General features: G+C 53.6%; 1 protein-coding gene across 4 annotated transcripts in view; it reads right to left on the reverse strand.

Moving 5' to 3' along the window:
- LOC127395025 (cyclic AMP-dependent transcription factor ATF-7) overlaps positions 1-23,427 on the reverse strand; it is a 76,216-nt gene extending 52,789 nt beyond the window's left edge. For all 4 annotated transcript variants that reach the window (XR_007891710.1, XR_007891711.1, XM_051641423.1 and 1 more), the window contains exons 1-2: positions 23,347-23,427; positions 3,642-3,710 (exon numbers count right to left, since the gene is read on the reverse strand). Coding sequence is in view for 2 of the 4 variants with exons in the window: in XM_051641423.1 (XP_051497383.1) it covers positions 3,642-3,689 (48 nt within the window). In the remaining 2 variants the exon portion in view is untranslated. The remainder of the gene's footprint in view (positions 1-3,641; positions 3,711-23,346) is intronic.
- Between the last annotated feature and the right edge of the window lie 1,613 nt (positions 23,428-25,040).

The following is a 25,040-nucleotide window of genomic DNA, read 5'->3' on the forward strand; positions in this document are numbered from 1 at the left end:
GAATCATCACAGAATCATGGAGTGGGTTGGGTTGGAGGGGCAGGATTCGGCGTTTTTCTGATTCTTTTATGACCTGTGGGCTCTGGTGAGACCCCACCTGGAGAACTGGGGCCAGTTCTGGAGCCCCCAGCACAGGAAGGACATGGAGCTGTTGGAGAGAGGCCAGAGGAGGCCCCGGAGATGATGGGAGGGCTGGAGCAGCTCTGCTCTGGAGCCAGGCTGGGAGAGTTGGGGTGTCCAGCCTGGAGAGGAGAAGGCTCCAGGGAGACCTTGGAGCAGCTTCCAGTGCCTGAAGGGGCTCCAGGAAAGCTGGGGAGGGGCTTGGGCCAAGGGCAGGAGGGATGGGAGCAGGAGGAAGGGCTTGAAACTGGCAGTGGGGAGATGGAGGTTGGAGATGAGGAGGAACTTCTTGGCTGGGAGGGTTGGAGCAGCCTGGGCTGGTGGGAGGTGTCCCTGCCCATGCAAGGGGCTTGGATCTAGATGGTCTTGAAGGTCCCTTCCAACTCAAACCAGTCCATGATGATACTGAACTGCCCCTTCCTGTCCTCTGTGCTGGAAGAGAAGGGAATCTTTGGGAATGAGGGAAGGAACTGAGACAGGAGCAGCCATCTCTGAGACTTTCTAAGGCTTCACTTTAACCCAAGTCCACACCACAAAGCCATTCCTGATGGGATCATCCAAGCTGGTCAGGGTTTGGTGCCAGAAGGGGAACCAATGCCCTGCAGACAGCTGCTGCCCCCTCCCCCTAACCCCCAGTTCCACTCCCCCCCTCCCCAAGCCCCCAATTCCAAACCCAGATTTATTTTTAATACTGGTTTTTTCTTCCTCAAAGCCTCCACCTGCACTTCCCTTGTCCAGCTCATCCCAACCATCCCATCACATCCCACTTTATTCCAGCTCAGCAGACATTAAATTCTCCCTTCCCTGATGGTCCTTGTGGCTCTTGGTTAACCCTGCACCCCCACAGCAGGTTCTGCTGCATCTCAGTGTGAGAAGGAGTTGTAAAAGCTCTTCAAAACTTTCAAGGTGTTGATGTACAGAATAGAGGACACCAAAATGCAGGGAAGACACTAGGACTTCCAGGGAGAGGCTCAGAGCTTCATGGGTTTAGTCTGGAGGAAGTTAAGGGGTGACTTGGATGGTCTGGAGTGATTTGGATGGTCAGAGGTGACTTGGATGGTCAGAGGTGATTTGGATGGTCAGGGGGGACTTGGGTGCTCAGGGGGGACTTGGATGGTGAGAGATGACTTGGATAGTCAGGGGGGACTTGGATGGTCAGGAGGGACTTGAATGATCAGAGGTGACTTGGATGGTCAGAGTTGACTTGGATGGTCAGAGGTGATTTGAATGGTCAGGGGTGACATGGATGGTCTGGGTGACTTGGATGGTGAGAGATGACTTGGATACACAGGGGTGACCTGGATAGTCAGGGGGGACTTGGATAGTCAGAGGTGACTTGGATAGTGTGGAGTGATTTGGATGGTCAGAGGTGACTTGAATGGCCAGAGGTGATTTAGATGGTCAGGGGGGACTTGGGTGCTCAGGGGGGACTTGGATGGTGAGAGATGACTTGGATAGTCAGGGGGGACTTGGATGGTCAGGAGGGACTTGCATGGTCAGGACGGACTTGGATGGTCAGAGGTGACTTGAATGATCAGAGATGACTTGGATGGTCAGGGGGGACTGGGATGCTCAGGGGGGACTGGGAGGCTCAGGGGGGACTGGGAGGCTCAGGGGGGACTGGGATGCTCAGCAAACACCTACAGGCATCAGGAATTTTCTGGGAAGGATCTTCTGTCTTAACAAACAAAAATGAACGAGACCCACAGCCCGGAAGCTGCAGCTGAACAGGTTTAGACTGGAAATAAGGCATCATTTTTCCTTCCCAGCGAGAGCAATTAACTATTAGAACAACTTAACCAAGGGCTGTGGTGAATTTTCCATCACTGGAACTATTTTCCATCAAGCTTGGATCATCATTATTTAATACATGCTCTGGTTTGAACAGTTAGTGAAGGACGTTCTAGGAAACTGTGCACGAGGTCAGGTTAGATCCCCATGAATCATCCCAGTCTGAATCACCCAGATTCTAACATTTCAATATTAACATGAAGAATTGTCAGAATTACCCATAAGCAGCAGTCTGGAACAGGGAAAGGAGGAAGCAACCACCTTTAGATGTCATTTGTGGGAGATTGGGGGAGATTAAATTTAAATACATTGTTGTTTGCCTTAATTGCTTGTTTGAATCCGATTTTAAGGTTGTATGATTGAAGTCCTCACATCATTAAGTGCTCAAATGCAGCTAATACATTTTATAAATGACTTGCACAATTTCACAGGCAAAGAAGTTCAAGATAAAAAGCAGCCTACCAAAAAAAAAAAGAAGAAGAAGAAGAGGAGGAAGATCACCTGCAAGTGGAGAATAAAATGCTTTGGATGAAACTGGTGCTGGAATGACCAGAACACTGAGAAGTCCCAACTATATATTTTTCAACAGCCCCAGATGCCTTTTTTCTTTGTTTTTTTGACCTGTTTCTGCGCTATAAATAGATGATAATATATTATAAAGAGACACATAATATATTTAGATATTAATAGAATCAAAATAAAATGAATTATGTCCCAGAATTCACATGTAGTCTCAGAGGATGTGCCCTGGGGATGGAGAATTCTCTTCCACTTCCATTGAGAGACCCACAAGAGACATTTAGATGTTAAATACATGGAAGGATTGAGAGGGGAGAGCAAGGGGGATTACCCTGGGATCACTTCAAGCTCTCCAAAGTGTTCCAGCCAGGCTGGTTTGGCTCCCAACATCCAAGAGTTGCAGCCAGGAAAACCAAATGTGCTCATCACTTAATATCTAATTAAAAGCCACCATTTCCCTCCCCTCCTCCTTTCCCCTACAAGAGGCATCTTGAGGTTCAAACGCTTCAGAAGAGAGAAAATTCACTTCTCCCTGGACAGACGCTCTGGTTTCTAACAGCTCTTTTTACAATCCCAGCAGGAATTCCACAATCCCCCAGTTCCTCCCAGGGATACGGCGCGTGAGCGGCGAGACCCTCAACTGGGATTTGGGGAAGTCCCAGTTACAGTGCCCAGACTAAGGAAAACACCATGGAAAGGTGGGATTCCCAAGCAGGTGAGCCCAGGAGAAAGGTTGTATATCCAAAGAATGGTTTCCCTAGGAAAGCCACCAAAAGTTCTGCCAACTCCCTGAAGGAAAAATGACCAAAAACTCAAAAATGACCCAAACCAGACTTTGGGGTTCACAGAACACGACCCATCCACTGTCACGTTCCCAGAATATCCTCCAGCAGCTCCTTCATCCCCAAGGAGAAGGAATCTCTGCCCTTTCCTGAGAGAGGAGGAAGATGAGCAACGTTCCCAGCAAACATTACCAGGAGCTCAGCACGTTTTCCTTGGAAAACACCAGCAGAATAAGGAGGCAGGTTTCATTATTTTGGAGTGCCTGCACTTGGCTCATAACCTGGATTTACACACTGCAAAATCCTCTGATCTGATTCCCTCCAGTGATCACGTAAAAAAACCGGCTTTAAACTCTTTGCCTCAAGTGATAAAAAAGCCACTTTTGATTCACGTCGACACGGGGACAATAAAGTATCTTGTGAAGGTACCTGTCCACAGCCGGGGGCACTGCACACAAACGGCCTGTCGTCTCCCATATTTCATGCAGCTGAGCTGAGCTGGGGAGAGAGGAGAGAGGAGGAAATTGTTAAATAAGCCCCAAAAATTCAAAATATCCAAAGGAGAAGCCGTGCGGCGCGAGGGTGGGATCCATCGGGGAGGGGAAAAGGGAGATCTGCTGCTGGGCTGTGCTCTGGTGGGACTCTCCTGGTGAGACATGGGTGGTGATGCCAAGGATTGGGTTGAGAATGGATCGTGGGTTGGGTGGAGAATGGCTGGAGAGCAGCCCTGAGGAGAAGGAGCTGGGGTGATGGTGGAGGAGAAGCTCCACATGGGCCGGCACCGTGCGCTGGAGCCCAGAAACCCCCCGTGTCCTGGGCTGTGTCAGCAGGAGTGTGACCAGCAGGGCCAGGGAGGGGATTGTCCCCTCTGCTCTGATGGCCCCCCTGGAGAACTGGGGCCAGTTCTGGAGCCCCCAACACAACACGGAGCTGTTAAATAAGAAAAAATTAAGACTTTTAGAGGGTTTTTCACATTCATTCCGAGCACAGGGAACCCTGACACTGAGACACCAGCGACCAAAGGAGCAGGTTTCCACACCTGGGCTCCCACCCAACCCCACCACCAATTCCCTAGAGGACCAAGGGGCTTCCTGCATCTCCCTGTCACCACCTGCAAGATGGGGACATGGCTCAATCCCTTCCAAAGCACCATCTGACACAGCAGAGACCAAGGAAAACATCCTCCAGCTGGAGGCTGTGGAGGAAGGGCAGGGACACAAGCAAAGACAGTGACAACCTCCAGGAAAATAAATAAATAAATAAATAATAAATAAATCACAAGCAAGAAGCCATCAAATAAATCCAAGTCCTCTCTATCCACGAGTTATATTTTCAATGGGAGAGAGCTCAAATTTGTCATTTAATTAATTAAGGGATTATAGGAGTGGGGCTCCGTTTTACAAGGCAATAATCTGGCTCCCTAGTGGGTAAACTACAAGGCTGGTGGCAGGGGTTGTTTGTCACAGATTCCAGCTAAGGATAACGAAACCCTCAGTCCTGTTATGCTCCAAGTGGAGCTGTTCTTATGAATAAAGTATCAGAGTAAAGAAAGGAAGCCCCACCACCTCCAACTGGAGAAGGATCAGCTCCCTTTCCTGTCCCCCGCTGCTACTTGGAGAGGAGGGTTTTTAAAAGCTGTAATAAAGCAAATGGCTCTTCAGGGGGTTTAGTGTGGGAATGTGGTGGTGGGGCTTCCAGCATCTCTTCAGAGGATCAGAGAATCATGGAATGGGTTGGGCTGGAGGGAGCTTCAAGATCTTCCAGTCCCACCCCCTGCATGGGCAGGGACACCTCCCACCAGCCCAGGCTGCTCCAAGCCCCATAGCAGATACCTGGAACACTTCAGGGATGGGGCAAACACATTAGAGATCATCTAGTGGGATCAGCTGGGTGGGCTTGAAGGTCCCTTCCAACCCAAACCATCCCATGAGCTGAAGACCATCTAGATCCAGCCCCCTGCATGGGCAGGGACACCTCCCACCAGCCCAGGCTGCTCCAAGCCCCATCCAACCTGCCCTTCAACACCCCCAGGGATGGGGCAGCCACAGCTGCCCTGGCCCAGGCTCTCCCCACCCTCCCAGACAACAAGTTCTTCCTCATCTCTAACCTCCATCTCCCCACTGCCAGTTTCAAGCCCTTCCCCCTGCTCCCATCCCTCCTGCCCTTGGCCCAAGTCCCTCCCCAGCTTTCTTGGAGGCCTCAACCCACAGCAGAGCTTGAACCTCCTCCGAGTCCTCCCAGCCAGGAGCACTGGTGAACTGGTCCACACAGGGAACCCAGATCATCACTTTTTAGTCTCGTTCTCAAACCACCCACAAGAGTCACAAACCCTCTGCCAGTCCAGCAGGACACTCAGCAGTCACCAAGTGAGGAGGCAGCTCCAAGTCCTGCTCTTGGCTTGGGCCAAGCACGTCAAGTTTCCTCTAGCCAAGAGCAGAAACGAAAGCAGGACGGGGCCCAAGGCCACGGGATCTTCTGGTTGGATTTTGGCATTTTCCAGCCCTTCCTGCACACACACACACACACTGAGCAGCAGCCAGAGGGTGGGGAGACTTATTTTTAGGAGTTAGATGAGAAAGTGCTCCAAGAACCCGAGGCAGCAGCAGAGGGTGAGCGTGTGTGCTACCGAAGTCCCCTTTTTGCTTTGATGGAGCAGACAGAGAAATCAATTGATTGTTTAGTATGAAAAATTAGATCTTTTCATATTAACAGCAGCATGAAGCTAAAATGTGTAGCTCCAAGAATGGGGGGATTCCCCACCCCGAGCTCACAACAGCAAGAACCAAAAGCTCCAAGGAAAGGAGCTGCCAGTTTTCCTCCCGCGGAAAGGGGGAGAAACATCCACAACGCTGGAATCTGTTTGGATTTATGAAGGAAAAGCCCAGGGTTTCTGCAAACACTCACCAAGGATCAACAGCCCCCTCTCCCAAATGGAACAGGCAGGCAGCCAAAATGCTCCCTGGCAGAGGACAAGAAGAATAATAAAGGTGGTCAGGAACACCCACCCACCACCACAACCCCCAGAGAAGCCTCCCGAAGTGATGTGGGGCTTGGAGAACAGAAGGGTGGAATGACAGGAAGGACAGCAGCTCAGTGTTGGAATATTAAACCCTGGAGAAGACCAGTCTTGAGGTGACATGGGGACAGAGGAAGCAAGATGAGTCTGAGTGAGGACACATTCAAAAGACAGGGCTCTTCATATCGTCCTGAACTTACAATCTTCACAGAATCACAGACTGGTTTGGGTTGGAGGAACCTTCTAGACCATCTAGATCCCACCCCCTGCATGGGCAGGGACACCTCCCACCAGCCCAGGCTGCTCCAAGCCCCATCCAACCTGCCCTTCAACACCCCCAGGGATGGGGCAGCCACAGCTGCCCTGGCCCAGGCTCTCCCCACCCTCCCAGCCAACAAGTTCCTCCTCATCTCCAACCTCCATCTCCCCACTGCCAGTTCCAAGCCCTTCCCCCTGCTCCCATCCCTCCTGCCCTTGGCCCAAGCCCCTCCCCAGCTTTCCTGGAGGCCTCAACCCACAGCAGAGCTTGAACCTCCTCCGAGTTCTCCCAGCCAGGCCCACTGGTGAACTGCTCCACAAAGGGAACCCAGATCATCACTTTTTAGTCTGTTCTCCAACCACCCACAAGAGTCACAAACCCTGTGCCAGTCCAGCAGGACACTCAGCAGTCAGCAAGTGATGGAGCAGCTCCAAGTTCAGAGCAGTGATCCTGAGACAGCAGCAAAGCCACCAAACTTTAAAGGACAGTTGAACCCTCACCAGAGAGGGCAGTGAGAGGAGAAGGGGTGATGGTTTTAAACTGAAAGAGGGGAGATTTAGGTTAGACAGGAGGAAGAAATTCTTCACCATGAGGGTAGGAAGGTGCTGGAATAGGTTGCCCAGGGAGGCTGTGGATGCCCCATCTCTGGAGGTATTCAAGGTCAGGTTGGATGAGGCTTGTGCAGCCTGGGCTGGTGGGAGGTGTCCCTGCTGATAGCAAGGAGGTTGGAACCTGATGATCTCTAAGGTCCCTTCCAACCTTCACCATTCTGGGATTCTATGAAATGTCCCTCACTGGCCCGGGCAGGCTGGAGCTGGAAGTGTTTGAGGATTGTTTCCATCACCCTCCTGCGTGGGATGAGGTTTGAGGATGCCTTTATTTCATCAGCAAACAAATCTTGTGGTTAAACACTCGGCTTAATGATGCTGGAAGGAGAATCCTGCACTTCCCAGGGCAGCCAACCCTGGGCTTGTTCACTTAACACAGGTCAGAGATCTGTCCTTCCTGCTGACACTTCACTTGCCTCTACCAAGGTGCAGAACTTCAGGGTCTCTCTCTCCCTCATCTTTTCTCCTTTCCAAGCCCAAGAAAAGCTATTTGAGAAATGAAAGAAACGGATCAGCTGTCACTCCCCAGCCTTGGACAACACTAAGTGAAATGGAGAGCAGGAAAACAAACCAAAAAACCCACTGGCATTCCAGGCTGCCTGCCAGCTCCTTCTGATAGCACAACAAAGCAGCTCTATTAAAAAAAAAAATCAGACCCAACACACTGCAAAAAAAAGAAACCAAAACAACCACCCAAACAACCCCCAAACCCCTGAGTTGACTTGATCTTGCAAAATGTCAGGAACATTCACTCATTCTTTAAAGAAAGATTGAGCTGCTCGTTCACAACAGAATATGACTGGTATGTACATACGTGTGCTCAGATTTATATCACATTTAGTCAGGAGAAATTGCTTCAATAAATTCAATTCTTAAGAACAGGCAGAAGAAGCAGATGATTGGATACTGGGAACACATTCTCATTCCTCTTCCTACAGCCCTGGGACAGTATTTCACCATTTTGATGATTTTTAGCATGTTGGAAACCAGCAAAAGGGGAAGGAAAGAAATGCAGCCTGATGATTGAAGTGGGCTTCAAAATCCTGTCAGCAGAGCTTGACAAGCAGCTGGAGCCCCATGGAAACCTGAAGAGATGTTTTCAACCTGAATAGACTGTGCTCCCTCCAACCTAGGGGTGTTTTTCTCCATCCCTGTGGAGAACTGGGGCCAGTTCTGGAGCCCCCAACACAGGAAGGACATGAAGCTGCTGGAGAGAGGCCAGAGGAGGCCCTGGAGATGATGGGAGGGCTGGAGCAGCTCTGCTCTGGAGCCAGGCTGGGAGAGTTGGGGTGTCCAGCCTGGAGAGGAGAAGGCTCCAGGGAGACCTTGGAGCAGCTTCCAGTGCCTGAAGGGGCTCCAGGAAAGCTGGGGAGGGGCTTGGGCCAAGGGCAGGAGGGATGGGCCCAGGGGGAAGGGCTTGAAACTGGCAGTGGGGAGATGGAGGTTGGAGATGAGGAGGAACTTGTTGGCTGGGAGGGTGGGGAGAGCCTGGGCCAGGGAAGCTGTGGCTGCCCCATCCCTGGGGGTGATGAAGGGCAGGTTGGATGGGGCTTGGAGCAGCCTGGGCTGGTGGGAGGTGTCCCTGCCCGTGCAGGGGGTGGGACTGGATGAGCTTGAAGGTCCATCCCAACCCAACCCACTCCATGGTTCTAAGGCACCACTTTTGAACTGTTTTGTCCTCTTAAAGTTTAAACCTGCCAGAAGGTTTTCTCCACTTTTCAGAAGACTGACCTATTACTTCAGGTCAAATATATTTACAATCATGTTTTACCTGACCTGGTTGCAATGCCTGGTGTGGACAGAAGCACCTGCACCCCAAAGGGAGCTGGGAGGATCCCTTATCTAGGCAAGTCCCAGCCAAGGGACTGGTGGAAGTGAAGAGTTTTACCAGCAGCACCAGAGCCAACACTGGAAGAGATGTCACCAACAGCTGAGATCTTCCCTGGGCCTCCTTCTACACCATGGAAGGGGTAGAGAGAAGAGAAGGGTCTTGCCAAGGAACTGTGCAAGGCCACAGCTGGAGCTGGACAAGCCTTTGGCAATTAAGTGATGACAAAGCACACTGGAAGTTGGAGGAGATGAACAACCCCCCCTTCCCAACCCCCACCATTTTAGGGATCTGAAGCTCCACACACTTCTCAACTGGATGTTCTGGAAGATGCTGGTGAGGCTGCACCTGGAGTACTGTGTCCAGCTCTGGAGCCCTCAACACAAGAAGGACATGGAGCTGTTGGAGAAGGGCAGAGAAGGGCAGACAGGGGCAGGAGTTGGACTTGATGATCCTGATGAGTTCCTTCCAGCTCAGCATATTCTATGATTGATTCTCTGAACCTCTGTTTACGGTGAAGAACCTGACTGGGACACTGCTCTGGGAATAAGCTGCTTTTGCTCACCTCAATAATCAGCATTTGCACTTTTTTAAGAGTTTAATTCCTCCTGCAGATATTCCAAGTCAGCCCATATGCTACTTTCCCCCTGGTAAATCAGCCCATAAACTCAAGTGGTCCCAAAACATGTTAACGAAGCCATTAAGATAAAAAAAGAAGCCCGTTATCTTAGTCTAGACAGACACTGAGGGGTAATATTTTAACTCCCTGAAAAGGAATTAAGACATATTACATGGATCAACAACAGCAATGAAAGACCAGCCTTCCTGAAAGGGATTTTCCCCCAGGATGTGAGTTGGCACCTCATGGAACCCATTGTAAAAAACTTCCATTTGGAAACAGTTTAGGAAGAGGCAGGAGAAGCAGGATGAAGGTTTTCAAAAGTGTGTTTGGGATTTATGGGCCGTGGGAAGCTGGGGAGGGACTTGGGCCAAGGGCAGGGAGTGAAAGGACAAGGGGGGACGGATTAAAACTGGAAGTGGGAGATTTAGGTTGGACATGAAGAGGAAATTCTGGTGGTGAGACACTGGAACAGGTTGCCCAGGGAAGCTGTGGCTGCCCCATCCCTAGAAGCATCTAAGGGCAGGTTGGGTGGGCTTGGAGCAGCCTGGCCTGGTGGGAGGTGTCCCTGCCCATGCAGGGGGGGTTTGGATCTAGATGATCTCTAAGGTCCCTCCAACCCAACCCACCCCATGGCTCTATGAAGTCACAAGCAACCACAAGGAGACCTGATGGCCCCTTGGCCCCTCTGAGGACCTTGCTGGGTCTCCTGACCTTCTACAAGCAGCCACCTCTGATACCTTCACCCAACACTGGGATCCTCACATCTCCCACCAACTGCAAGACATTTTTATTCCTGCATCCCCTCAAATTCCCACTGAAAACAACCCCCTTCTTCCTTCAACCTCAGTGATAGGATGGAAGAAACTCCCCTGTCGTTGACTCTGCCGAGCGTTGGGGGATTGAGTTGGTATGAAAAAGAAGATCTAAAAATAAGGTCCTATTGTTGTCCTTGCATGTGACTGTGGTTGCTGCAGGAATGCTGCTGCCCAACACTCTTGCATCTGCCTTGCAAGACAAGCTGAAATCCTTTGGATCCCAATGAATGCCAAAAATTGTTCTGCTCCCAGTTGCCCAGCATAGCTCCCCAGCACAGCACGGACACCCTGACTGGTATCCCAGTCCAAGGACGTTTCTGCTTTATCCCTATAAATCCTAAGGATAAACTTGACATGACTATGACCACAAGATTCAAGCTGGAGGTTGCACCAAGCATGAAACAAACCCAAAAGAGCTGTGGAGCCACCTCCTAAAAATAGGCTGGGAAGAAGAGACAACAAAAACAAAGTGACTTTTGAAAAGAGCTTGTAGGGAGAGGACAAGGGGGGACGGACTAAAACTGGAAGAGGGGAGATTTAGGTTGGACATGAGGAGGAAATTCTGGTGGTGAGACACTGGAACAGGTTGCCCAGGGAAGCTGTGGCTGCCCCATCCCTGGGGGTGTTGAATGGCAGGTTGGATGGGGCTTGGAGCAGCCTGGGCTGGTGGGAGGTGTCCCTGCCCATGCAGGGGGTGGGATCTAGATGCTCTTTAGCTCCTGGGATGGTTTGGGTTGGAGGGGACCTTCAAGACCACCCAGATGATCCCACTAGATGATCTTGAAGGTGTTTGTCCCATCCCTGGGAGTGTTCCAGGTATCTAATATGGGGCTTGGAGCAGCCTGGGCTGGTGGGAGGTGTCCCTGCCCATGCAGGGGGTTGGATATAGATGATCTTTAAGGTCCCTCCAACCCAACCCATCCCATGATTCTCTGACTCTATGAAGTGTCTCTCCTGTGAAGATTTACAGGTCTGGGAAGACCTGAGTGAAGAACAAGCTGAGAAACGAGTCAAAGAAGGGAAATTGCTGGAGATGGGGACCTGAAGAGAAAGGAGACACTTGGGGAACTGCATGTGAGGGAAGAGAAGGTTGGCAGTTGGTTCCCAGCAGGAGAGCAGATGCCTGAAGGTACAATCCAGCCCCCCTCGCCCCATATTGTGTCTGGGCCCTGAGTTTGTTATTTTTCAGGTTTTCAGGCAAAAGCTTCAGTTTCCCACCAGGTTCTCTCAGCCCTTGTTTCTGCAGCCTCTAGAAAAACAAACAGTCCCTGGGGGGCTGTGAAAAGGGGCAACGGAGGGAATTTCAGCAGCAGTTTTCCAAGTCTGCCAAGAGCAAAAAGCAGATGGATCCCACAGGATCCCTGCCTGGGTGTCAGGATGGGTGCTAACAGGGTGGTGCCTGTGGCACCCAGCACCCCAAAAAGGCTCTTAACCAGGGGCTCCAGGGGGAGGGAGTTCATCTGAGGGGGGTGATGCCACCTGCAAGCACCAAGGAGACAGCCAGATGGTTCAGTGCCACCTCCCTGTTGTGTGTCACCACAAGCCACGGCCTGGCACACAGACAGTAACTGTTCTACTCTCCCAAATGCCAAACCACCCTTCTCAGCCAGGTGTAAATCCCATCCCAGCCACCAGCCCCAGGCGTGCAGGAACAAGTCCAAAGGTGCAGCTCAAGCTGAGATGTCTTCTCACCACCAGGCAGCACAAAAAAACCCCACCAATCCCAAACCTGTTTGCAAGTTGTCCCAGGCTGTTAAATAGTTTCCAAGAAGGGTGGAGGATCCAGGGAGGGCTGCAGATTTTGGAGGTGTTCCTCCAATTTTTTTCCCTGGAAATGTTCCAGGCCAGGTTGGATGGGGCTTGGAGAAACCTGGGCTGGTGGGAGGTGTCTCTGCTCATGCAGGGAGATTGGATCTAGATGATCTTGAAGGTCCCTTCCAACCCAAACCAGTCTGGGAACCTATGAAAATCACAGAGCCAAGGGCAGAACTAGCTCAGAAAGGGTGTTCTTGGAATAATCCCCAGATTTCCCCCCAAAAATAGTCCACAGGAGGGAATATTGTGAGGCTGCCACCACACCTAGAGCAGAGGGAGCTTCTCTCCTTGATCCAGCCACTGTGCTCCTCACTGCTCTCCCCCTCCCAGCACAACCAGTAAAAGGTAAAACTGAGCAAGGAGTTCACTTTTTGGATGAGACTGAGCTACATGGGATTAATTCTCAGAGACTAATGAGTCGCAAGGCCACCCCAGATCCATTTGGGGAACTTTTGCTGAGACCTGGGAGCCCTGCCAAGAACATTTACAACCCAAGCTGAGACACAAACAAGGCTCTTCAAACACAAATGGTGCTCAAGATACCAGCCCAAGCCCCAAGGACAGGCAGTACCCGCTGCTGCTGGGAAAGAGAGACAAAAGCACAATAAACTAGATTATTATAGATGGTTGCACAGAATTCATGCTCTAGGAGACAGCTTCCTAGAGGAGAAAATACAGGATTGCAGGTGGACTGGAGCAGAATCTGTAATTGCCACTGGGAGTGGGAATTGTGCAATCATAGAAGCAGGGAACGGTTTGGGCAGGAGGGACCTTAAAGTCATCCAGATCCCACCCCTGCATGGGCAGGGACACCTCCCACCAGCCCAGGCTGCTCCAAGCCCCATCCAACCTGCCCTTCAACACCCCCAGGGATGGGGCAGCCACAGCTTCCCTGGGCAACCTGGGCCAGGGTCTCACCACCCTCACACTCAAGAATTCCTTCCTCATGTCTCACCTCAATCTCCCTCTTCCAGTTTTAATCCATCCCCCCTTGTCCTCTCCCTCCCTGCCCTTGGCCCAAGTTCCTCCTCAGCTTTCCTGGAGGCCCTTCAGCCACTGGAAGCTGCTCCAAGGTCTCCCTGGAGCCTTCTCCTCTCCAGGCTGGACACCCCAACTCTCCCAGCCTGGCTCCAGAGCAGAGCTGCTCCAGCCCTCCCATCATCTCCGGGGCCTCCTCTGGCCTCTCTCCAACAGCTCCGTGTCCTTCCTGTGTTGGGGGCTCCAGAACTGGCCCCAGTTCTCCAGGGGGTCCCAGCAGAGCAGAGGGGACAATCCCCTCCCTGGCCCTGCTGGTCACACTCCTGGTGACACAGCCCAGGACACGGGGGGTTTCTGGGCTCCAGCGCACGGTGACGGCACATGTGGAGCTTCTCCTCCACCCTCACCCCCAGCTCCTTCTCCTCCACCCTCACCCCAGCTCCTTCTCCTCCACCCTCACCCCCAGCTCCTTCTCCTCCACCCTCACCCCAGCTCCTTCTCCTCCACCCTCACCCCAGCTCCTTCTCCTCCACCCTCACCCCCAGCTCCTTCTCCTCCACCCTCACCCCCAGCTCCTTCTCCTCCACCCTCACCCCAGCTCCTTCTCCTCCACCCTCACCCCCAGCTCCTTCTCCTCCACCCTCACCCCCAGCTCCTTCTCCTCCACCCTCACCCCCAGCTCCTTCTCCTCAGGGCTGCTCTCCAGCCCTTCTGCCCCCCAACCTGTGCTTCTCCTCAGCATCACCCCCACCCATGGGCAGAACCTTGCCCTTGGTGAACTCCATGCAGTTCCCACTAGCCCGGACTCCTACTGTCACCAACCCTGGTGCTGTGGAAGCTCCAGGTTTTCTTCCCACATGTTTTCTGGGCTCAGCTGCTTCCCTGACCCTGCTGATCCCAACCTCCTCAGAGCTGTGAGTGCTGGAGGTTCATCCCGATGCTCAGGAAGCTGGAGGCAGAGACCTGCTAATGACTGCACTTAGAAAAAGAATAAAGAGCCTTTCCTGGAACAGTCTCAAAGCAACATGCTTCCTTCCTTGTATTTGAGTGGGAAATCTCTTACTATTTTTGAGAGCCTGGGGCAGTGCCTGGTACTTCCTCCTCGTTTGGCTGGTGGGGTGGAAATGACCTCCTTAATCTCATCCTTCCCAAAAAGCAGTTTGGTTTTTGGTTGCAACCAACCTCTTTCCCTTTCTGCTGGGGCCAGTTCTGGAGCCCCCAAGACAAGGAGGACATGGAGCTGTTGGAGAGAGGCCAGAGGAGGCCCCGGAGATGATGGGAGGGCTGGAGCAGCTCTGCTCTGGAGCCAGGCTGGGAGAGTTGGGGTGTCCAGCCTGGAGAGGAGAAGGCTCCAGGGAGACCTTGGAGCAGCTTCCAGTGCCTGAAGGGGCTCCAGGAAAGCTGGGGAGGGGCTTGGGCCAAGGGCAGGAGGGATGGGAGCAGGGGGAAGGGCTTGGAACTGGCAGTGGGGAGATGGAGGTTGGAGATGAGGAGGAACTTGTTGGCTGGGAGGGTGGGGAGAGCCTGGGCCAGGGAAGCTGTGGCTGCCCCATCCCTGGGGGTGCTGAATGGCAGGTTGGATGGGGCTTGGAGCAGCCTGGGTTGGTGGGAGGTGTCCCTGCCCATGCAGGGGGTGGGACTGGATGACTTTAAGCTCCCTCCAACCTAAACCATCCTAAGGTTCCATGAAATAGTTGAGATACCATCACCTTGACAACACCAGAGATGAGCTACACCCTGAGCTCTCACTCACCTTATAAGAGCTCTGGAGCTTCCCCACCCCAACGAGCTGAGCTGCTGTGGTCAGAAGATGAACCTTTCCTACATGACTGACATCTGGCCCTAAACTGCCCCAAAACGCTGCTCTGCTCCCACAGGAGCTAATTCACAGCCTGGTTGGAAAGAGAATTTCCACGAGCTTCAGGAGAAGGGTCAAACCTCACATGAAGCTACAGCCAGAAAGAGGAGTCACTGCTCCTCTGGCTGTGTGAGTGATGTGACAGGGAGGAATTGTCAGTGTCCTGTCCAGCAGAAGGAATAACATGGGCCTCAAACCATGGGATGTCCCTTGGAGGGCCCCAAACCACCATCAGCCATGGGAGACTTCACTGAGACCACCTTTTCCCTGCAGTTAGAGCAACAACCCCCTTTGGCTTGGAGCTCCAAGCAGCCAGAAGGCTTCTCCCAGCCCAGCTTCCACCAGTTCTCCCAACTCCACAACCAACTCTGGTCATCACCCTCCTACAAACAGCAACAAATTTAGTGTAACCATAACAACAACAACAACAAAAGGTGCCATTTGTTCATGTCACCTCCACACCAGGGTCTGGCAGGATAAAAACCTGTTCTAGAAGCTCCAAGAGCCTCCTCACCTTGGCCAGCCTCCAGATCAGATCTGGCCTGGCCTCCAACTTCAGAACAAGGTGTTGAGAGAAAAGCTGGTGTCACCTCAGCACTGCTGGGCCCCAGCCAGGCCACAGGGCTGCCAGAGAGAAGGACACAGGGGGTGGTTATTTTTAAACCTATGGAGAAAAAAAAAGCAAGGGAGACCAACTGCAAGAAGCTCTGAAGTGTCTTCAGAAGGTCCTTCTGGCTCTCCAACATGGAGCTGAGGGACACTGGTGTGAAGATGCCTTCAGAGAACTTCCTGGGTTTGGTGTTTCTGAGGTGTGAGAGGTCAGATTTGATGGATTAAGAGGGGGAGTCTTCCTGTTCCTCCTCTCACTGAGGCCTGAGAGAGAAGCAGCTGCTCCTCCTGGAATACCCATGTCAACTGATCCATGCCAAACATCTCTGAAGCAGCCACAGCTTGGCCAAACATGCTTGAAGGCAGGCAAGGGTTCTCCTGAGGTACCAAGTCACAGATTTCTAGATGAAAAGGATCTCTCCAAAGGGTCTCAAAGCCTTGAGAGACAATCCAACATAAACCAGCAAGACAGCAGCTTCTCCAGGCAAGAAGATGGAGAGAAACAACCTCTAAATCCCTCATAGACCAAACTGTGCTTTTTCCCCCGAGTTTCTGGAGGAAAGATGGACTCCACAGGGTGTCCTCAAGGTATCTACACCAAGACACAAGGGAGGGACAAAAGGGCAAGACCCCATCCATGCAGAGAGCCTGAGGACTCACCAGCACCTAGATTTGATGGGAACACCAAACCAGGTCCCATCAACTCCAGCATCCCAGCTCAACACTGTCACAGGCAGCAAAGCCCAGGCCTGGTTCAGCATCCATTGGTTGCTCCAGGACCTCTCTGAAAACACAAGGAACTTTCTGGGAGCACCCAAGCCTCTATGCTAGGGTCATTTCTTTCAAAGTAAATTATGGAATGGTTCAGGCTGGAAGGGACCTTAAAGATCATCTAGTCTCACCTCCCCTGCATGGACAGGGACACCTCCCACCAGCCCAGGCTGCTCCAAGCCCCATAGTAGATACCTGGAACACTTCAGGGATGAAGCAGCCACCTTAAAGATCATCTAGTGGGATCAGCTGGGTGGGCTTGAAGGTCCCTTCCAACCCAAACCATCCCATGAGCTAAAGAGCATCTAGATCCCACCCCCTGCATGGGCAGGGACACCTCCCACCAGCCCAGGCTGCTCCAAGCCCCATCCAACCTGCCCTTCAACACCCCCAGGGATGGGGCAGCCACAGCTGCCCTGGCCCAGGCTCTCCCCACCCTCCCAGCCAACAAGTTCCTCCTCATCTCCAACCTCCATCTCCCCACTGCCCGTTTCAAGCCACTATCTTTGATACTTGCCCAGGGAAGCTGTGGCTGCCCCATCCCTGGGGGTGTTGAAGGGCAGGTTGGATGGGGCTTGGAGCAGCCTGGGCTGGTGGGAGGTGTCCCTGCCCATGCAGGGGGTGGGATCTAGATGATCTTGAAGGTCCCTCCAACCCAAACCATTCCATGATTCCATGAAAAATCCACCCCACACTGCAGGCTGCTCAGCTCAGTCTTTGCCTTCATGTTTTCAGGATCCAGCAGCCCAGGAAAATGACACCCAGCTGTGGTCACCCCTGGTGACAACCTGCCTCTGGATCTCATCTTCTTCTGCTCTGTTTTACAAATACTCGGAAACCTACAGGAATATTCCTGGAGCAGGAAGAGGAGAAGAACAGCCCCCAGGAGCTGCCAAGGCCACCTTCAGACCCTGCTGCAGGGAGAACATCACAGGGTAGAAGAAAACCTGACATTTCCCTGCGAGGAGATGAACTGGCCAAGCTTTCCCTCCCCACACACCACCACCTCCTTCAGCTTCTCCAACCCCCCTGGCAAATCTTGAAGGACCTCCAGCACCTTCAGCCATGGCCACAACCAGCTGCACCTCCAGAAGAAAGCCCTATTTTTACATGAGGACCTTCAATAATTACAAGTATCATCTGTGGAGTGACTAGAAGATTTTTTTTCCCCCTTCATCCCAGCAGACTCAGCACAACCACGAGGTTTCTGGCACCAAACCCAAAAACCATGTTCTGCTCCCACTCTGCTTTACTCACTTTGGAAGGAGCTAAAGGGGGTAAGTCAGCCTGGAATGGTTTGTTATCCCAGTATAAACACCCTCCTTTGGGCCTTGCTTAGTCCCTAACAGCTGCCAAGTCCACATCCAGCCAAGTCCTTCACACACTGAAGGGCTGCTTTTTTATTAGTATTATTATTATTATTTTAAATAGTAACAATTGGATCCAGGAGCTCCCTGCCAGTCAGGCCTGAAAACGTTCTCCAGAAGTTCAGAAAAAAATAAGCTCTGCACAAGCTCTGCTGAAAGCAGGGGAGGAGTGAACTCTGCAGCTTCACACACAGCTCAACTCCAGGCCCAACGTGCGGTTCCTACCCAAGGACTTGAGAGATGTTTGTTTTGGGAGAAAGGGAGGAAAATCATGGATTCCCAGACTGGTTTGGTTTGGAGGGAGCTTAAAAATCAGCCAGTCCCACCTCCTGCATGGGCAGGGACACCTCCCACCAGCCCAGGCTGCTCCAAGCCCCATAGTAGATACCTGGAACACTCCCAGGGACGGAGTAGCACCTTGAAGATCATCTAGTGGGATCATCTGGGTGGGCTTGAAGGTCCCTTCCAACCCAAACCATCCCATGAGCTAAATTCTATGACTGTAGGCCTTGCACGATCACAATGGTGTGACAATAGAATCATGGAATCATGGAATGGTTTGGGTTGGAGGGACCTTAAAGATCATGTAGATCCCACCCCCTGCATGGGCAGGAACACCTCCCACCAGCCCAGGCTGCTCCAAGCCCCATCCAACCTGCCCTTCAACACCCCCAGGGATGGGGCAGCCACAGCTGCCCTGGCCCAGGCTCTCCCCACCCTCCCAGCCAACAAGTTCCTCCTCATCTCCAACCTCCATCTCCCCACTGCCAGTTCCAAGCCCTTCCCCCTGCTCCCATCCCTCCTGCCCTTGGCCCAAGCCCCTCCCCAGCTTTCCTGGAGCCCCTTCAGGCACTGGAAGCTGCTCCAAGGTCTCCCTGGAGCCTTCTCCTCTCCAGGCTGGACACCCCAACTCTCCCAGCCTGGCTCCAGAGCAGAGCTGCTCCAGCCCTCCCATCATCTCCGGGGCCTCCTCTGGAATCCTGATGTCCTCCAAGGTCTCTGCTCCCCATGACATCATCTCACAACCTTGCTCAGAGGAGGGCTGGTGCCACAGAACCACCTCAATCAGCCCCAGACTCCTGCTATAAACCTTGTGGTCTCCATAACCTGCTTCCTTCCCATCTCTGCACCCAACAGAAACCACTTCTGCTCTCTGGAGGAACCCTTGCTCCCACCTCTGCTCACCCTTCACCTGCTGTATTACAAGTTCCTTGCAACCAAAAATCAAGAAGCAGAATTAATTTAAAAGTGGAAATAAAGATATAAATAAATGAACTTCCAGGAAGCAACAGGTCCCCAGTGCTGAAGATCTGTGACATAAAAGGCATTTTGAGAGGAAACCCTGGGAGAAAACACATCAGAACTGGGTGTAAGTGACTGGTGAGAGGTGGTTTTGGGCACTCTGGCCTCAACCCTCAGTGCTAGGAGTGGAAAAGGGGGAATAAAAAAAGGCCCCAAGAAAGTCAGAAGGGTCAATCACAGCAAACAGGAACAACATCCCAAGTGATGCAGCAGAAAATGAGGCCAAAACCAAATCCAACCCAAGGTTCCTCTACTCACACATGCTGCACAAAACTAACACAAGCCCCACAGGGGTTGCCAAGAGCCCAGGGTGGTTTATTGAACCATTTGGGAACTGCTGCCACCCCAAAAAAGGCAGGAGAGGAGGTGGCCTGGCTGCCCCCCACCCCACTCCAGTTCCTCCTGCCTCATCACATGCAGCTGGTGGAGCCTTCAGAGAGGTCCAGGAAGGTGGAAGAGGGTTTGGTTCCTTCCCCTCAAGTCATCCCTTCTGGAGTTCCCTCGCTCAAACTTCCCCGTCTTTCAAAAGAGCCAAAGGAAATCTCCTGCCTGCTTCAGAGAACCTTCTCATCCACCCTGAGAACATCCCTCACAGGCAGCACCTCCTCCAGTTGGGCTTCAAAGGGTTTTGGAAGAGATGGGAATAAAGATATGAATGAGTTTTAATTCTTTTAAGCCACATCCTTTTATTTCTGGACAGAATCATCCAATCATTGAGGTTGGAGATGACCTCTAAGATCACCCATCAAGTCTAACCATCAACCCCACCTCACCAGGACAACTAAACCATGTACCCAGGTGCCACATCTATAGGTTTGTTGAACCCCTCCAGAAATGGGGACCTCACCCCTGCCCTGGGCAGCCTGGGCCAGGCCCTGATCATGTCCCAGCAGGGCCAGACCCCCCTGAGGCTCCACCTGGGGGTGTTTTTCTCCCTCCCTATGGAGAACTGGGGCCAGTTCTGGAGCCCCCAACACAGGGAGGACACAGAGCTGGTGGGGAGAGGCCAGAGGAGGCCCCGGAGATGATGGGAGGGCTGGAGCAGCTCTGCTCTGGAGCCAGGCTGGGAGAGTTGGGGTGTCCAGCCTGGAGAGGAGAAGGCTCCAGGGAGACCTTGGAGCAGCTTCCAGTGGCTGAAGGGGCTCCAGGAAAGCTGGGGAGGGACTTGGGCCAAGGGCAGGAGGGATGGGAGCAGGGGGAAGGGCTTGAAACTGGCAGTGGGGAGATGGAGGTTGGAGATGAGGAGGAACTTGTTGGCTGGGAGGGTGGGGAGAGCCTGGGCCAGGGCAGCTGTGGCTGCCCCATCCCTGGGGGTGTTGAAGGGCAGGTTGGATGGGGCTTGGAGCAGCCTGGGCTGGTGGGAGGTGTCCCTGCCCATGCAGGGGGTTGGATCTAGATGATCTTGAAGCACCCTCCAACCCAAACCATTCCATGATACCCTCACAGCAATTCCATCCCCATCCCCGTGATGCCACACAGATTGTGCAGCACTTTCAAGCCAACTCAGACCCACAACAGTCCCACCAAGCAGCTTAAGAAGAACAATAACCCTTGCAGCCCACCAAGGTGGGCTGAGAGTCTTCCAGAAGGACTCAGAATATGCTCATTTTCACCTGACAGCTCCACAAATCAGAGGGAAAAAAAATCACAGCACTAAGTACACACAGTGGGAAAGGCTGGAAAATAAGGAACCTTGAGGAAACCAAAAGATGAGGGAGAACAAGTCAAAACTAAGGTCAGAAACTCCCCTCAACAGGGGAGAGCTGAGTTAGTGTCAAAGCCAAAACGACCAGTGAAAGGTTTAATGTCTTGACAAAGTTCCTGCAAATCTTATAACCCAAGGAGATGGAGGTTGAAGAGGGAAAGACCCAATCTCCAGGAAAACCCCCTTCAATTCCCAGTTATTTGGGAGCAGGATGTGGGCAGAGTGGGAAGGATTCAGGAAAAAAAGAGATTTAAGCAGCTGGAGGGATCGACTGTCAAGGCAAGATGAAAGGAACTGGGTGCCCAGTTTGGCTCAGGGAGGTGGAGATGAGAATGATCCCTTTTTTCAACAGTTACAGGACAGGGCAGCACCAAAAGGGAGAGGAAATGATTAACATACTGCAATTAGGCAATCCCAAAGGATTGGCATGGAATTAAGGGAATTCATGGCTGCATTTTTCAAGTTTTCAGAGGTTTACCAGCTACTTAAAACAGTCTTAATTCCCAACCAAGTTGTAGGATCAGAAAGACTCAGAGAACAGTGACAAACTTCAGGGAGGAGTAGCCAAGGAGCTGTTCCCACCCCCTGATCCCACTTTCTTTTGGCAAACAAGCCCTTCATCCCACAAAGTGACTGGAATTAGCAAGATTAATTACTCCACTGGTGTCCCAGAAGGTGAAGATGAGCTCCCACCTGAAGGAAATGTGGAGTCATTAACCTTGCTCGTTTTCCAAAGGAGAATGTGGTTGTTGAAGCTTCATCTCCACATCCAAAGTTATTCCCAGTTTCCATGAGAAAAGCCCAGTTCAAGCCACCAAACCAGTGCTTGAGAAGTCTTGCCAAATTCCCCTCCAGAAATGACTGCAGTTTGGTGACAACTCTTCTAAAAAGTTGCTTGCAAAGAACCAAACGACCCTTCAGACCAAACCTGGGGGGGTGAAAAAAGTCACTTCCCAAGGCACAGGGAAGCAAGGAAAAATAAACTGAGAAGTGCCCAAAGTTTCAGTGACACTTTTAAAGTTGGATTCCTCAAGGTTAAGACTGAAATGTGGTCTTTGGAGGGACCTGAGCTGGGAAAGAGGTGCTGAATTCATCAAGATAACGAGGGGACTTGGTCAAGAAGAGGCCACAAAGAGGCAGAAAGAGCACACTGAGCAGAACAAGGAGGTTTTGCTGTCATGGATGTTTTATCTCACACCAGAACCAGCTGATTTAGGTTTCTGTTAAGCAAGGGTGAGGGTCTCAGCACCAACACTTCTGGCAGAAGGAAAGAACCAACTTTGAGACCTGCTCCTGGAGCTACTGGGAGGCAACGATTTGACAGCTCTAGGTAAGTGCACGAGGAAACCCCCCCCTGCTCCCACAGGCTCTGGGAAGTTTAAGCTCCCCCAGGAAGAATGAACCAGTTTCAAACTCAGGAAGACACGATTCCATTCTCCAATTCCTGCTGTTTGCCTGTGTTGCTTTACTCGGAGCTGTGAGAGTCACTGATCCCCCCCCAGGACCCCCCAAAGCCTGCACTTTGTTCCCCCCTCTACCCCTTTTCCACATTTCCTTGGCTCTGGGACACCCCTCCCAGACCTGGATCCTTCCCAGTTGCCCTCGAAAAGCCACCACACTGAGCCCCTCTTCATCCAGAGGGCGAGAGAGGCCCGAGTAAAGGGGTTTCCCCCACACACACCCCCCCCCCACCTCACAGGGTCCCCCCAGGACCCCCATATGTGCCATCCCACAGGACACCCCACTTCAGGGTCCCCCCACAAGCTGCACACCGAAGGTTGTCCCACATCTACAGCCTCCAAAGGCCCCCCCACCCCACCCCAACTCCTCTCCACTTCCAAAGACCCTCCCCCCAACTCCTCTCCACTTCCAAAGACCCCCCACCCCATCCACAGCCCCTCCAGACCCCCCAGAAACCTCTCCAGGGCTCTCTCCTCACCTTCTCATTCCCAGACCCCCCCCCTCCCCTTAAACCCCGATACCTACAACCCCCCCAAAACTCCCCACCCCTTCTTTGCAACCCCTGAAACCCCCTCACATCCCCCGGGCCGCCCCCCCGCCCCCTCCCTCAGCTGTCTCTCCCCAGACCACCACTCAGAGCCCACCCCCCCCAGACTCCTGACACCCCTTATCCCACTGATCCCCCCAAACTTCCACTCCAAGCCCCCCAGACCCCCCCATTTCCCCGGGTTCCCTCACACCCCCCCTCCCACTTCGCCGCCTCCGGGCTCCCCCCTCAGGCACCGCCCGGGGCCCCTCGCTCCTTCCATTAGCCCCGCCCATTCGGGGCGGGGTTTAACCTCCCCTCTAAGCCACCATTGGCCAAGCCGCCCGCCACTCAGCTCCTCGCGGCGATCCGATTGGCCGCAAGCTCCCGCCAATCAGCGGAGGGGCGGGGCGTGGCGGAGCCCTCACGAAAACTCGGGGAGAGTTGGGGGGGGGGGGGGGGTTGGTTGGCCGGGGCTCCCCGCTGAGTCGTGTGACCCCCCCAACCAAAACCCCCTCCCCACATTTCCCGGGGCTCCCCCGGGGCTCTCCCGCCGCCCTCCCCAGCCCGGGGAGCCCCGGGGATACCGGTTACCTGAGGGAGGAGGGAGGGCCGGGCCGCGCCGCCGCCGCCGGGGCCTCACGCTGAGCTGCCTCGCCCCCCCCCCCAACCTCCCGCTCCCTCCCGACTCTCGCGAGATTTGACACGAGGGAACGGTACCCGGGGGGGGCGGGGTTTAGGGGTGGGGGGGCGGGGTTTAGGGGTGGGGGGGCGGGGTTTAGGAGGTTGGGGGGGAGCAGGGAGGGGCCCGGGGGATAGAGCGGCCGCACGAGGGGCGCTCTGGCCTGCGGGGACAGCGAGACGGGGACATGGGGACATTGGGGGGACATTGCGGGACACGGGGACATTGGGGATATGGGGACATGGGGGGACATGGGGACATTGGGGGAAACAGGGACATGGAGGAACATGGGGACATTGGGGATATGGGGACATTGGGGGGACACGGGGGGACATGGGGACATTGGGGGACACAGGGACATGGAGGGACATGGGGACATTGGGGATATGGGGACATTGGGGGGACACGGGGGGACATGGGGACATTGGGGGACACAGGGATATGGAGGGACATGGGGACATTGGGGACATGGGGGGACATGGGGACACTGGGGGACACAGGGACATGGGGACATTGGGGGACATTGGGGATATGGAGACATTGGGGGGACATGGGGACATTGGGGGACACAAAGACATGGGGGGACATTGGGGGTCATGGGGACACTGGGGGACACGGGGACATGGGGGGACATGGGGACACGGGGACATTGGGGATATGGGGACATTGGGGGGATATTGGGGGACACAGGGACATGGGGGGACATGGGGACATTGGGATATGGGGGCACATGGGGACATTGGGGGACACAGGGACATGGAGAGACATGGGGACACGGGGACATGGGGACATTGGGGATATGGGGACATTGTGGGGACATGGGGGGACAGAGGGACATGGGGACATTGGGGGGACATGGGGATATGGGGACACAGAGACATGGGGGCACACGGGGACATGGAGACACCGGGACACGGGGACATGGGGGTACACAGGGACATAGGGACACGGGGACACCCCTAAACCCGGGACACCAGGATAGCCCTGATCCCAGGACACGAGGACAGTGGGATAACCCTGAGCCCAGGACATGGGGACACCGGGACAGTCCAGAGTCCAGGCCACAGGGACACCAGGAAAGCCCTGAGCCCGGGACACAGGGACACCAGGTCACTGGGACAGCCCAACACTGGGACATGGGGACACTGGGACACCCGTGAGCCAGGGACACTGACACCAGGACAGTCCAGAGCCCAGGGACAGGCTGGGAGAGTTGGGGTGTCCAGCCTGGAGAGGAGAAGGCTCCAGGGAGACCTTGGAGCAGCTTCCAGTGCCTGAAGGGGCTCCAGGAAAGCTGGGGAGGGGCTTGGAGGTCCCTCCAACCCCACCCATTCCATGGATCCATGATTCTATGACCCAGGATGGGGCCACCAAGGAGACAAGAGGAGCTGAGAACCTTCAATGTTACGGAACCGTCTTTATTCCCCTCCTGCCCATGTGGGGTGGGGGTCGGGGCTCCCCCCTGCCCCCCCAGGGTGCCACCTCTGTCCCCATGGATGCCACCAGCTCTGTCACATGGCGAAGAGGATGAGAAAGGCCACCATGAGGCAGAAGAGCCCCATGGCCTCCGAGAGGGCGAAGCCCAGGATGGCGTAGGAGAAGAGCT

This window comes from Apus apus, chromosome 28 (genome assembly GCF_020740795.1).
Source record: "Apus apus isolate bApuApu2 chromosome 28, bApuApu2.pri.cur, whole genome shotgun sequence".
NCBI classification, from domain to species: domain Eukaryota; kingdom Metazoa; phylum Chordata; class Aves; order Apodiformes; family Apodidae; genus Apus; species Apus apus.